The sequence below is a fragment of the Sminthopsis crassicaudata genome, chromosome 1, assembly GCF_048593235.1.
Source record: "Sminthopsis crassicaudata isolate SCR6 chromosome 1, ASM4859323v1, whole genome shotgun sequence".
Lineage (NCBI taxonomy): Eukaryota > Metazoa > Chordata > Mammalia > Dasyuromorphia > Dasyuridae > Sminthopsis > Sminthopsis crassicaudata.
In genome coordinates this window covers 609038887-609051404 of record NC_133617.1, presented here as the reverse complement: position 1 = coordinate 609051404, position 12518 = coordinate 609038887, and the positions used below count along the sequence as shown (strand labels likewise).

Below are 12518 nucleotides of genomic sequence, written 5' to 3'. Positions count from 1 at the left end.
ACATGTATACATATAAGTAAATATATATAATAAAATCATGTTGATATTATTAACAGTAATAACAATGTAATGTTATAATAATTAATAATAATATGAATAGGTAACATTAGTGACATTAATAGTAATGAAATTAATATCATTACATTATTCATCTTATGAACAGATAATGTTAATATAAATAAAACAAAATATAAAACTAATCATAGGATCTTATATTTAGAACTGGAAAGGGTCTTAGAGGTTTGTCCTTTGATCCAACGCCTCATTTATTGCCGGATTGACTATTTGCCCTGTATCTTTTTCTTACCTAGGATATTCTGTTGCCGTTATTTCTACTGGTAATAGTGTCCATTTTGTTGCTGGTGCTCCTCGGGCAAATTATACTGGCCAAGTAGTGGTGTATAGTATTAATGATGATGGTAATGCTACAATCATTCAATCTCACAGAGGTGACCAGGTAAGCCCCATCATTTTGATTGGTAACATAAGTCTGTGGTGTTCTGGTTTCATAGGTTCATGCTTGCATACGAGGCACATGACAGCAGCAGGCACATTACTAATGTCATAACACTGGTTGAGGAAAGGTTTTGCCAAATCATCAGATTTATAGATTTCATATGTTCTTATAGGTCACTGATTCTACCCTCCTCATTTTCTGGGTTAAGACACTGAGACCCAGAGAAGTTAAGCAACTTGGCCACCGTGATATAGCTAGAGAATGTGTTAAGCAAAGTTGGATAACTGGGCTTCTCAACTATAAAAGATAATTTAATAATCACTATACAAGATTGAATCTCAGGAAGCTAAAATTAAAAGAGGAAAGGGATGAAAGCATTTTTTGAAAAAACATATGTCTTCCATAAGTATAAGGATAGAGTTTTTTTTGTTAAAACCAAGCTTAAAATATTTTGCTTTTCTATATAGGGAGTTATTCAGATGTAAGCATTCATATTTCCAACTAGAAATGGATATATAGTACTTTAGGATACAGTAGGAAGAATGATCTTATGGACAAGGAATCACCTTTTCATCACTCTGGTACTTATGGGCAGGGATATAGTGCATACATAGCCAGAATTTAAAGGCGCTGGGATGAGGAGATATCTCAATCCATAGATAAGTAAAAGTAGTATATGAAAGTCAGAATCTTAATATCAATGTGTTCCTTTCAGATTGGATCCTACTTTGGCAGTGTGGTGTGTTCGGTTGATGTAAATAGAGATGCTATTACAGATGTGCTTTTGGTGGGTGCACCAATGTTCATGAATGACCTTAAGAAAGAGGAAGGGAAGGTCTACCTATTCACTATCACAAAGGTAAAGCCACAAAAAAATAATTATATTTAACTCCATATATCAATATTCAAAGAAAATGCATTTGTGCTAGGAAAAATCTTCAACTACTAAATGATAATTGCTTTACTTACTTAATCACTTAATATAGTTGTGAAGATATAGTTTAAAAACTCCCACAACTTAGTTTAGCTCTTAGTTTTCTGGATGGTGCCTAGATTAGTGCCATTCCCCTAATGGGGGGAGGGGGTGGCAGGGATTGCTGCAGTAGCAGTCTAAGAGTTGTTTTTCTTTAATTCTTGCTTTCCCATTATCATCATTTTGCAGTTAAGAATAGTTGCATCAGGTACTTTGGAAATTTTTATATTAACCCAGATGTATTCTGCATTAGTTTTTCAGGAAATTCCATTTCTTGGTGTAAGAATTAGTTATATGTCCAGCTCTCAGGACTTCCAGTCCTTCCACATAAAATTTACTGGTGTGTGCTACATCCCTCAAAACCATGGGTGTTATATTCTGGGCCTGCATTTGCTGAATGCATGTTTGTGATGATCCCTGATGAGCTAAAGTAGTGGATGGGTATTAAGTGTAGTCAAAGAAGAAGATAAAAATTGAAGGAAACAGATCCACTGATGATCTAGAAAATTAATTGGATATAGAAGGGAAAGGGAAGGGGGATGGAAAGAGAATCTGAGATCTGTTTAGTCAAGAATAACATTTTTTTTTTTGTGAATCCATGCCAATTTCACTAAATTGCAGACTCCTAAAGCTGGAAAATAACTGATCGTGTAATTCTCAAGTAGTTAGTTAAAAGTAACAGAAGTGTCCATATTTTCACTAAAATTATCAGTAATGAATTTGGGGTAAGGGGGAAGAAGATAGAGAGTGGGGGAGGAAGGAAGAATGAGGAGAAAAAGGAGCGAGAACAAGGAAAGAGGTTTCCCCCCCTTCTATGAAGTCTTTAAACATTTTTTTCAGTCTTGTCAAAGACTTTGTCAAAGGCAAAATAAGAAGACAATGTCTTTCATAAGATAGTCCCCTCTCTGGGCAGTTTAATTCAACAAACAAATAAATGCCTATATTTATGAAAAACCATAAGGTATAGTGATTAAAAAGTTAATCTTGGAGTCAGGGACAGCTAGGTACAAATACTACTTCTGATATACACTATTTGTGAATGTGTTTTTTTAACTTCTCAATATTAACTAATTTGCCCAGGGTCCCTCAGCTAATGAATTAAGTGTCTCAGGCTGGACTTGAACTCAGGTCTTCCTAACTGTGTGTTTGATACTCTGTCCATTGACCCTTCTAGCTGCTCCTCAAGGCAGTTCTTTAGGATTATAAATCATAGAGAAAATGCTGAATTGCCTCTGGAGGACCATATGAGAAGTTTTCTTTCTTCGACCTGTCCCTCTTTTCCTCCTTCCAATACTCTCTTTTCCACCCTGCCCCTCACAAATGTACACACTGATGAATCAGAGTTTTGGAGCATTAATAAAGAAAGTGCTAGGCACACAGCTTTGCAAAGATGAAATTAGAGCCAGTTCTGCTTTTAAAGATGATACAATATATTAGGCAGAAATTGGCAACTTTATGATTCTCTATATATATCTGTCCTTAAAAAGTATTAATTGATAATTTTGGGTTTTTGTTTATTTATTTCCCCAATTCCATTGAAACCTCCCTTGCAATGAGGAGTAATAGGTACAATTAACCAACAACCTCACACACAATTGAGAAAATATTAATTATTCATGATTGGGTCAAGCTAATATAATAAAAACAACAATTCTGCCTAAATTAGTTTACATACACACACATGCACATACATACTAACACATATGGCAGAATACATAATTCCACACTTGCCATCCCTCACTTCACTTTTCTACTGAAAAAAGATAAGGCTAAGTATTGGTTTGGGATCCAGATTTGCCATTTTAATTTATCTGAGTTCAGCTCCTTTTTGGTGTTGCTTTCAAGTATATGATTATAGTAATAATTAATATTAATTAATCCTCCTTATTTTGCTTACTTAGCTCTTATCATCATACAAATCTCCCCATCTTTATTTTTGTTATGTTCCTCATATTCATTCTTTCTTATGATATATCTGTTTGTGCTAGTATTTGCCTTTTTAAAATGAAGGTTAAATTAACATGTTCTATTTACTTTAAATTCTTTAAAGATTTCAAGAATTCATTACCAAGAGTTCATTTTATTTTTCTTAAAGCTATAATACAAATCCTCATACAAATGTTTAGAGCACTTCATTCCACAATCTACCTCGAATATACTGTCTTACCTTTATTAAGTGTCCTTCCCCCCAAAAAACCACTATTTGGTCTATAATTTTCTTTTGGTTCTTCCTGGTTTAGGTATCATACCATATTTGTGCCATAGAAGGAATTTGGCAGGATTCCTTTACCTGTTTTTTTCCAAATAGTTTACATTGTATTATAATAAATTGTCCTTTAAATGTTTTGTAGAATTCACCTGTGAATCCATCTGAGATTTTTTCTTAGAGAGTTCATTATGGCTTGTTCAATTTATTTTTCTAAAATGGGACTATTTAAGTAATTTATTTCTTCTTCTGTTAATCTGAGAAATTTATATTTTTGTATATATTTAACCATTTTGGTTAGATTGCCAGATTTGTTGTCATACAGTTGGACAAAATAACTCCTAATTATTGCTTTAATTTCTTTTTCATTGGTGTTAAGTTCACCTTTTTCATTTTTGATCCTGATGACTTGATCTTTTTCTTTTCTTTTTCTAATCAAATTATCCAAAGGTTTGTCTATTTTGTTTTTTTTTTAATAAAACCAATTCAATTATATTAATTTGTTTAATAATTTTCTTAGTTTAAATTTTATTAATCTCTCTTTTCTGTTTCAGAATTTCTAATTTGGTATTTAATTGGAGATTTTAAATTCTTTTTCTAGCTTTTTAGTTGCATGCCCAATTTATTAATCTCCTCTTTCTCTATTTTATTCATGTAGCTACTTAGAGGTATGAAATTTCCCCTAAGAACAGCTTTGGTTGCATCCCATAGGTTTTGGTGTGTTTTGTCATTATTGTCATTCTCTTAGATGAAATTATGGGTTGTTTCTGTGATTTGTTGTTTGACCCAATAATTTTTTAGAATTAGGTTATTTAATTTCCAATTAGTTTTTAGCCTCTTTCCTGTCCCTTTATTGAATATAATTTTCATTGCATTATGGTATGAAAAGAAAACATTTACTACTTCTGCCTTTCTGCATTTGATTGAGGTTCTTATAGCCTAATACACAGTCATTTTTTTTGTGTAGATGCCATTTATTGCCAAGAAAAATGTATATTCCTTTCTGTCCTTATTAAATTTTCTCTAGAGATCTAGCTTATCTATGTTTTCCAGGATTTTATTAATCACCCTACTTACTTTCTTGTTTAGTTTGTGGTTAGATTTGTCTGATTCTAACAGGAGAAGGTTGAGGTCCCCACTAGTGTAGTTTTTGCTGTTTATTTCTTCCTGTAACTGGCTTATAGTCTTCTCTAGAAAACTGGCTGCTCTACCACTTAATTCATATACATTTAGTATCCTTACTACTTCATTATATGGTTCCCCTTATCAAGTTGTACTTTTCCTTCCTTATCTATCTTAATTAGATCTATTTTTATTTTTGTTTTATCTAAGATCAGAATTGCTATCTCTGCTTTTTTTTTAAACTTTAGCTGAAGCATAATAAATTTTGTTCCAGCCTTTTACCTTTATTCTTTATGTGACTCTCTGTGTCAAATGTGTTTCTTATAAACAGCATATTGTAGGATCTGTTTTTTAATCCATTCTACTATTCCCTTCCACTTTATGGGAAAGTTCATCTCATTCACATTCAGTTATGATTACCAGCTCTGTATTTCCCTCCATCCTATTTTCTCCCCTGAATATACTTTTGTTCTCTCTTAGTAGTGTTTTTTTTAACCCATCCCACCCCACTATCTTATCTTCTATCATATTTTCTTCCCTTCTCTTACCTTTTTTCCTAGTGTTTCTGCCCTCCCTTCTGTCCTGTCCCTCTTTTTTCTTTTCCCTTTTTCCTGTTACTTCTTTATAGGGTTAGGTTAATTTTTTATACCCAACTGAATGATTGTTTTTCCATTTTAAAGTCAAAATTAATGAGACCAAACTTCAGACAATACTCATGTAATCTAATTTTTCCATTATACCTCCCTTTTCCTATTTTTCCAGAGGAATAAAAGACATCAAAGGGAAACCTTTTTCTACCTTTTTCTACCCCTTGATGTCTTTTTCTTTTATATCATCATATCAGAGTCCATTTACAACCATACACTCTGTTCATATGATGTCCTTCTCTATCTGCCCCAGTTACAGATAAAGTTCTCAAAAGTTACAGATATCATTTTTTTCATCTAGGGAGGTAAACAATTTAACCTTTAAATAACATATTTTCCCCCTGTTTACCTTTTGATGTTTTCCTTGAGTCGTATGTTTGTAGATTAAATTTCCTGTTTAGTTCTATTTGTTTTTTTTTTTCAATAGAAATGATTGAAAATCTCTTACTTCATTGAAGATCTATCACTTCTCCTGAAAGATGATGCTGAGTCTCTCCGGGTAGTTAATTCTTGATGTAATCCTAGGTCCTTTGCCTTCCAGAATATGGTATTCCAGGTCCTCCAATCAATCCTTTATGGTAGAAACTGTCAGATCCTCGGTAGTTCTGAGTGTTGCTCCTTGATATTTGAATTACTTTTGTCTGACAGCTTGCAGTATTTTTTTCATTGATATTGTAGTTTTGGAATTTTGCAGCAGTGTTCCTTGGGGTTTTCCTTGTGGGATCTCTCTCCAAAGGTGATCAATGGGCTCTTTGGAAGAGTATTTTCTCTTCTGTTTCCAGAACATCAGGGAAGTTTTCTTTGATGATCTCTTGAAGAAAGCTATCCAGGCTCTTCTTTTGGCCAATAATTTGTTTATTCTATATGTATTTTCCAGGTCATTTGTTTTTCTAATGAGGTATTTCACATTTTCTTCCATTTTTTCATTCTTTTTAGTTTGTTTGATTCTTGCTGTATCACAAAGTCATTAGGTTCCATTTGCCCCATTCTAGTTTTTATTGTGTGATTTTCTTCAGCTGGCTTTTGTATCTCTTTTTCCATTTGGCTAATTCTACTTTTGAAGGTAGTTTTCTTCAGTGATTTTTTTTTTGCATTTAGCCAGATGTATTTTTTAAGGAGATGTTTTCTTCAGGCAATTTTGTCCTTTCTTTTCCAAATTATTGACTCTCTCTTGCATACCTCCCTTTTTTTCTATTCTATCCCTTTTATTTGCCTTTCTAAAGTCTTTTATCAACATTTCCAAGAAGCCTTTTTGGGCTTGAGACCAATTTATATCCTTCTTTGAAATTTCCTTTGTGTATGTTTTGGTCTTGTTTGAATTGGTATTTTGGTGTTTCCTGTCACCATAGCTGTTTTCTATGATCAAGGTTCTTTTCTATTTTTTGCCATTTTCTTTCCTTTTCTTTTGGTATTTCCTGTTTTTCTTTTTTACTTTTATGGTCAAGCTCTGCTTTTGGGGTAAATTGAGTGCTGTCTCACATTTCCTATGCAACTCTGAGCTGTAGCTTTGAGCATAAGGATCCTTTGTTTTTGTAGAGGCTAACTTTGCTACTCTTTTCAGGAAATAGCTGGTTTTCCAAAGTTTGCCTTCTAAGCCAGGACTGGTGGCTGCCCCATTGATATGCTTCTCTATTGATCCAGGACCAAAAGTCTCAGTTGTAGATTTGTTGTGATAAAGTCCCTCTGAATGGCTTTCTTAGAATCTGTCTGAGCTGAGTTGAACACCCTTTTCACTCCAGTGAGACTGACTATGCTTTTTCAATTTTGTGTCTTAGAATCTCCAACTTTCTTGAAGATTTAGTTTAGTATGCTTATAATAATATTTGCAAAATCCTTAAAAGCAAATAGAGTCACTTTAATTTTATTCCCTGTGTCATATTATTACCTAGCACAGTACCTTGTAAATACTAGCTATTGGATTAGTTTTACTTAAATTTGAAATCTTTTGTCCTGAAATTAACAGAAGCTATAATTCAGGACAGAAAAAAATGTGTTTGGGTTATAAAATTGAAGGGAGGGCAAAGAGTTTTTTCCCCTCATCAACTATTTTGTTGTTCAGTCATTTCATCAAAAGAGTCATGACCTCTTTGGGGATTTTCTTAGCAACAATAATGAAGTGGTTTGTCATTTCCTTCTCCAGCTCATTTTATAGATTGAGGAAACCAGGGAAAAACAGGGGTAAGTGAGTCGCCCAGTCATGTTGCTTAATAAGTGTCTGAGGCCACATTTGAAATCAGGTCTTCTTGATTCTATGCCTTGAGCTCTATCCACTATGTCACCAAACAGGCCCCTCACCAACCCTAATTCTATATAGTCTGTTAATTTAGTTCATGGATGGGGATGAGAATTCCACATATGTTTTCATTGGTATAGGGAATTTCCAGATGAGAAACCTCTCTCTTTAATTCATGTTATTGCCTTCTCTGCAGCTTCCAGATTTGCAGTTAGTCAGAGCATTGAGAACTTAAAGAACTTGACCATGGTTATATAGCCAGATATGTGTCCGAGATGAAACATGACAGGTCTTCCTGACTCTTCTTAGAGCCAGAAACTTTTCAAATATAAATTCCCTGAACTTATAGCAGAAAGGGCTAAGGATCTAATTCTAAGATTTTGAAGCATAGTCTTTCCCAAAGGTTGTCTTGGATCAGAATAAGTTCTTCAAAACCTCTAAGCAGTCTTAAAAGCAAAGAATTTGTATAATCTTAAGATTTTTGCCTTATAGAAGATTTTGGACAGGGTTATTCTATATTCCCAAAAGAAATAATACTGGAGAGATGGATATCATTTTCATAAATGTTCTCTATCTAGGCTGTTGAAGAGGGGGAAAATTAACTCACATGATCAATGCCTTAACTTCCCCTACTATTGTTATTTCCCAATTCTGTAAGTCAGAATGCTTAGCTGCACTTAAGTTTTTTTTGCAAAGTAAGATAGTTCATTGGGCAACTAAGTGTTACAGTGGATAGAACTGGGCTTGGACTCAGGAAGATTCATCTTCCTAATCGCATATCTGGCCTCAGACACTTAGTAGTTATATATATGATTTGAGCAAGTCACTTACCCCATTTTGCCTCAGTTCTCTCATCTGTCAAATGAAAAGGAAATGGCAAAGCACTCTAATATCTAAAAAATCAAATAGGGTCATGCATTATTGAAAATTACCAAACAATTACAAATATAGTTCAAGGAATAGAAATGAACACAAACTCCTGTTGCCTGTTGGCTCAGTATCCTGAAGCGGGGTGCTATGAAGGGCCTGCCAAAGAGCCTGGACCTTATGCAAAATGCATAATGTCAATTTGCTGAAAAAAGAGTGTGCAGTAACTTCCCAGTACCTGTAAATGTTCCATGCTAAGTTGTCTAATAGGGTAAAATAAAGAAAATAAGGTTTAGTTATGAAGATAAAAATGAGTTGAATATTTACTTGAAGAAAGTTCTGGTACTTTGACTATGTTTTTGCCACCAAAATTTTAATGATGTTTTAAAATTTGATGTATTTGATCTTGCTTTGGGAATCATTACCAATAGTTTGACATTATATGGCAAACAAGATTTATTTTAATCCTATTTTCTCCTCTCCTGGAAAGGGAATTTTGAATCAACATCAATTCCTTGAAGGTCCTCTGGGTTTGGAAAATGCCCGGTTTGGCTCAGCAATTGCTGCTCTTTCAGACATTAATTTGGATGGTTTTAATGATGTTATCGTGGGCTCACCCCTTGAAAATGAAAACTCTGGAGCTGTTTACATTTACAATGGATATCAGAGGACTATACGAACTAAATACTCTCAGGTAAATCTTGTCATGATGACATCCATGTATATTTTAAATTATATGAGTTAATGTTAAGATGCACATGGATTATTTAGTAAATACCTCGTTTTCCTTTTCTCACCTCTTTTTTTCTTCCTTTCTTCTTTCTTTTCTTCTTTCATTTTTTTTCTTTTCTCCTTCCTTTCCTTCTTTCTTTTCATTCTTCCTTCCTTTCTTCTTTTTTTCTTTCCTTCTTTTTCTTTCTCTCTTTTTCTTTTCTATCTTTCATTATCTCCCCTATCTTCTTACATACCCACTTCTTATTTTGAATAGCCCATGTAACAAATATGAATTGTCAAACAGATAATTCAAACAGATACAACAGATGCTCATGTTGGCATTGTTTCAATACAAGCTTTATTCTGTATCTTGAGTCCATCACTTTTTTCTATCAAGAGATGAGGAGAATGGAAGCTCCCTCATTTCAGTGACATTAACAACTAGTTTCCGTGGAATGCAGATATAATAGCTAGTATTTAAATAGTATTTTAAAGTTTGCAAAACACTTTACAAATATTATTTTCTAATATCAAATATGCTCATTTCCAGAAAATTTTAGGGTCAGATCCTGCCTTTAGAAATCATCTCCAGTATTTTGGAAGAGCATTAGATGGCTATGAAGATCTGAATGGAGATTCAATCACTGACATATCCATTGGTGCTTTTGGACAAGTGGTTCAACTCTGGTGAGACAGTGAAAACTTTAGCTTTTCAGAGACTTTTCCCCTTTTCCCTTACCCCAGGTGAAAATAATTTTAATAAGCAGATAAAATATAAACTTCTTGAGGATCTGTCTTATTTTTGTCTTTGTGTCTGTAATATAATGTATAGAGAATTGACCTCAGAACTAGGACCACCTGGATTCAGATGATACCTCTGATACATACTATTTGTCTCTGAGCAAATGCCTAATTCTTTCAGTGCTCTGTCAGATTGAAAGTGCAGAGAAGGTACTAATCCATCTTGGTAAAGGAAGTTATCTTACTAAGTGATCCCTATACTAATAAAATCAGACACTTAGTAGGTTCTTAATAAATGCTTAAGGACTACTTAATCATGCTAAAGGGTATTGTGATAGATCTTTGGTTTCAGAAGTATGTGCAAGATAAAACAACATGATGTAGGATAGAATTCACTTTTATGAGGAGTAATCGGGAAAATATCAATCACAATATAAATGTCATAGATTGTATTTTGTTATTTCTTGATAACTAAAAAAAGGCATGAGAAGTATAAGTCCTCTGCATTGAAAAGGTAATTATGTTTAATCACAAGTGTTAAAACTGGAGTATTATATAGAGCTTGATTTTAAGCAGTACTTCAAATTACTTCTGAGTGTTACCTTATCCTCCAGTTCACTGAATGGAAGTTTCCTTATTGATTGTAATAGCTCACAATTATACAGCAATATATGATTTATGAAGCCTTTAGTTGCTTAATGAACAATACAAGGATCTGACTAGAGTCAAGAAAATGAGTTCAGATCTTGCTTGGGTCTTACTGACTATGTGACCTAGAAACAACCTCTCATCCTCAGTTTTCTTGACTCTAAGATGAGAATAATCAAAATAGCACTTAACAGGACTGTTGTAAGGATCAACTGGGATAACATTTGTAAAGCACTTTTTCCAAACTAAAGGTGCTTTGTAAATGATAGCTATTTTTATTATTATAAATAGCCAATTGAGTTGCTAGTAGTTATCTTTAGTCTACAGTTAAAGAAATTGAGCCTTCAATTTCAGGGTCACAGAGGTAATACCTGGCAGGGCCAGGAGTGGAAAGCAAATCCATTTCTCTTTCCATTGTCCCATGCAATAAGAAATTTTACTTCAAGAGTATGGAAAATCTGAATAGTATGAGCAGATTTTATCTTCCAATGGAGTGATAGGATATTCTTGTTTCCAGTTTTTATGTACAAATGACTTTCATTTCAATTGGCTTGACCTCAATACTGGCTTCTGCTGCAGTTGTGGAGCTGGAAGACAATAGAAAGAATTCAAGAGCCATATGATTCAGAAGCCAGAAATACACACTGGACTAGATTGTCCCCATAAGGCAAGTGAGGGAATAAATTAAGTCAGACAGAAGCAGAGAGCTGGAAGAAACAAAGTCCCAAGGAGAATCTGGCTCAGTCTTTCAATTTGTCACAGTTGAAAAAGACATTGTAAATGATTACTTGGATCCAAGAAGCTTAAACACTGGAAAATGTTATGCTACTGGTGCCATATATAACATTAGTTTCAGTGCTTGACATTACTAATGCTATTTTCTTCAGATTTGAGTGGACTAAATGAGTTTTGAAAATTAGAGTATCAAATTATCTTTTTATGGAAATTATTCTTAGATAACATTTAGTGACTTTTAAAATAGAGATAATTTTGTGGGCTACATTTTTTGAAAAGGTATCACTTTTTTTTAAAAGATTTAGCAGGTACATATAATCAGTATTTTGTTTTGTTTTTTTACAGACAAGTAAATCTCTCCAAATAAATGCTAAAAATTTTTTGTTTTATTGCTCAAGAATATTTCAGAGATTCTCTTTGGAATAGTTTTCAGTGACTGAGACTGGCCCCAGTGGTCAACATTTAGCTATCCTGGTTGGCTTTGACTTTTGTAAGGAGCCAAGAGTTTTCCTTTCCTAATTGTCATGCTTGGGGTGTGATTAAACTGTGTCATAGCATTTTTTTAATCAAAAATTAATTGTGTCTACTTTTCTTACATGACTCACAAACTAGATCTTGATTATAGAGAATTTGAGTTAAAAGTTTAATACCTAAGTTTTACAGATATAGAAATCAAGATGAAACCCAGAGGTTAAGGGGTTGCCCACTGTCATACAGTTAGTAAGAAATAGAGCTGTTATTCCAACCCAGGTCTTCTAATTGCAAAGCTAATGCTGTTATAGGATTTCTCTTTATCCCAATCCCTGTCTACACACTATGATTCTTCTTTGACATCCATTTATTAAAAAATAGAAACTCCTAATTTTTTTTTATTTCTGGCAAGACAGTAGGAATTTGTGTGGTGATACTGAAAGAGATGATTAGATAATAAAATAGGTAAAATAGATAGTACCAACCAAAGAAAAGTCATTTTGGTGAGCACATGGAAATGAATCTGATTCACATGCAAAGATACACACGCAGCACCCACGCCACCTAATAAGCATTCTGTGTATTTTGTGCAGTAGATTTCCAATGCCAGGTATTGCATATGAGGAAGTGGGGTATGTTGTGGCAGCTTATAAAAAGCTTGGAAGCCCCTAGTTCCAATTTTATTATTAAGATCTCCTGGCTTA

At 33.7% G+C, this 12518-nt stretch overlaps 1 protein-coding gene across 1 annotated transcript in view; it reads left to right on the top strand.

Moving 5' to 3' along the window:
• The window catches only part of ITGA2 (integrin subunit alpha 2), a 148418-nt gene that overhangs the window by 88846 nt on the left and 47054 nt on the right, over positions 1 to 12518 (top strand). Inside the window, exons 12-15 of the mRNA XM_074282541.1 lie at positions 312 to 457; positions 1173 to 1316; positions 8996 to 9199; positions 9770 to 9906. Of these exons, the coding sequence (XP_074138642.1) occupies positions 312 to 457; positions 1173 to 1316; positions 8996 to 9199; positions 9770 to 9906 (631 nt within the window). The remainder of the gene's footprint in view (positions 1 to 311; positions 458 to 1172; positions 1317 to 8995; positions 9200 to 9769; positions 9907 to 12518) is intronic.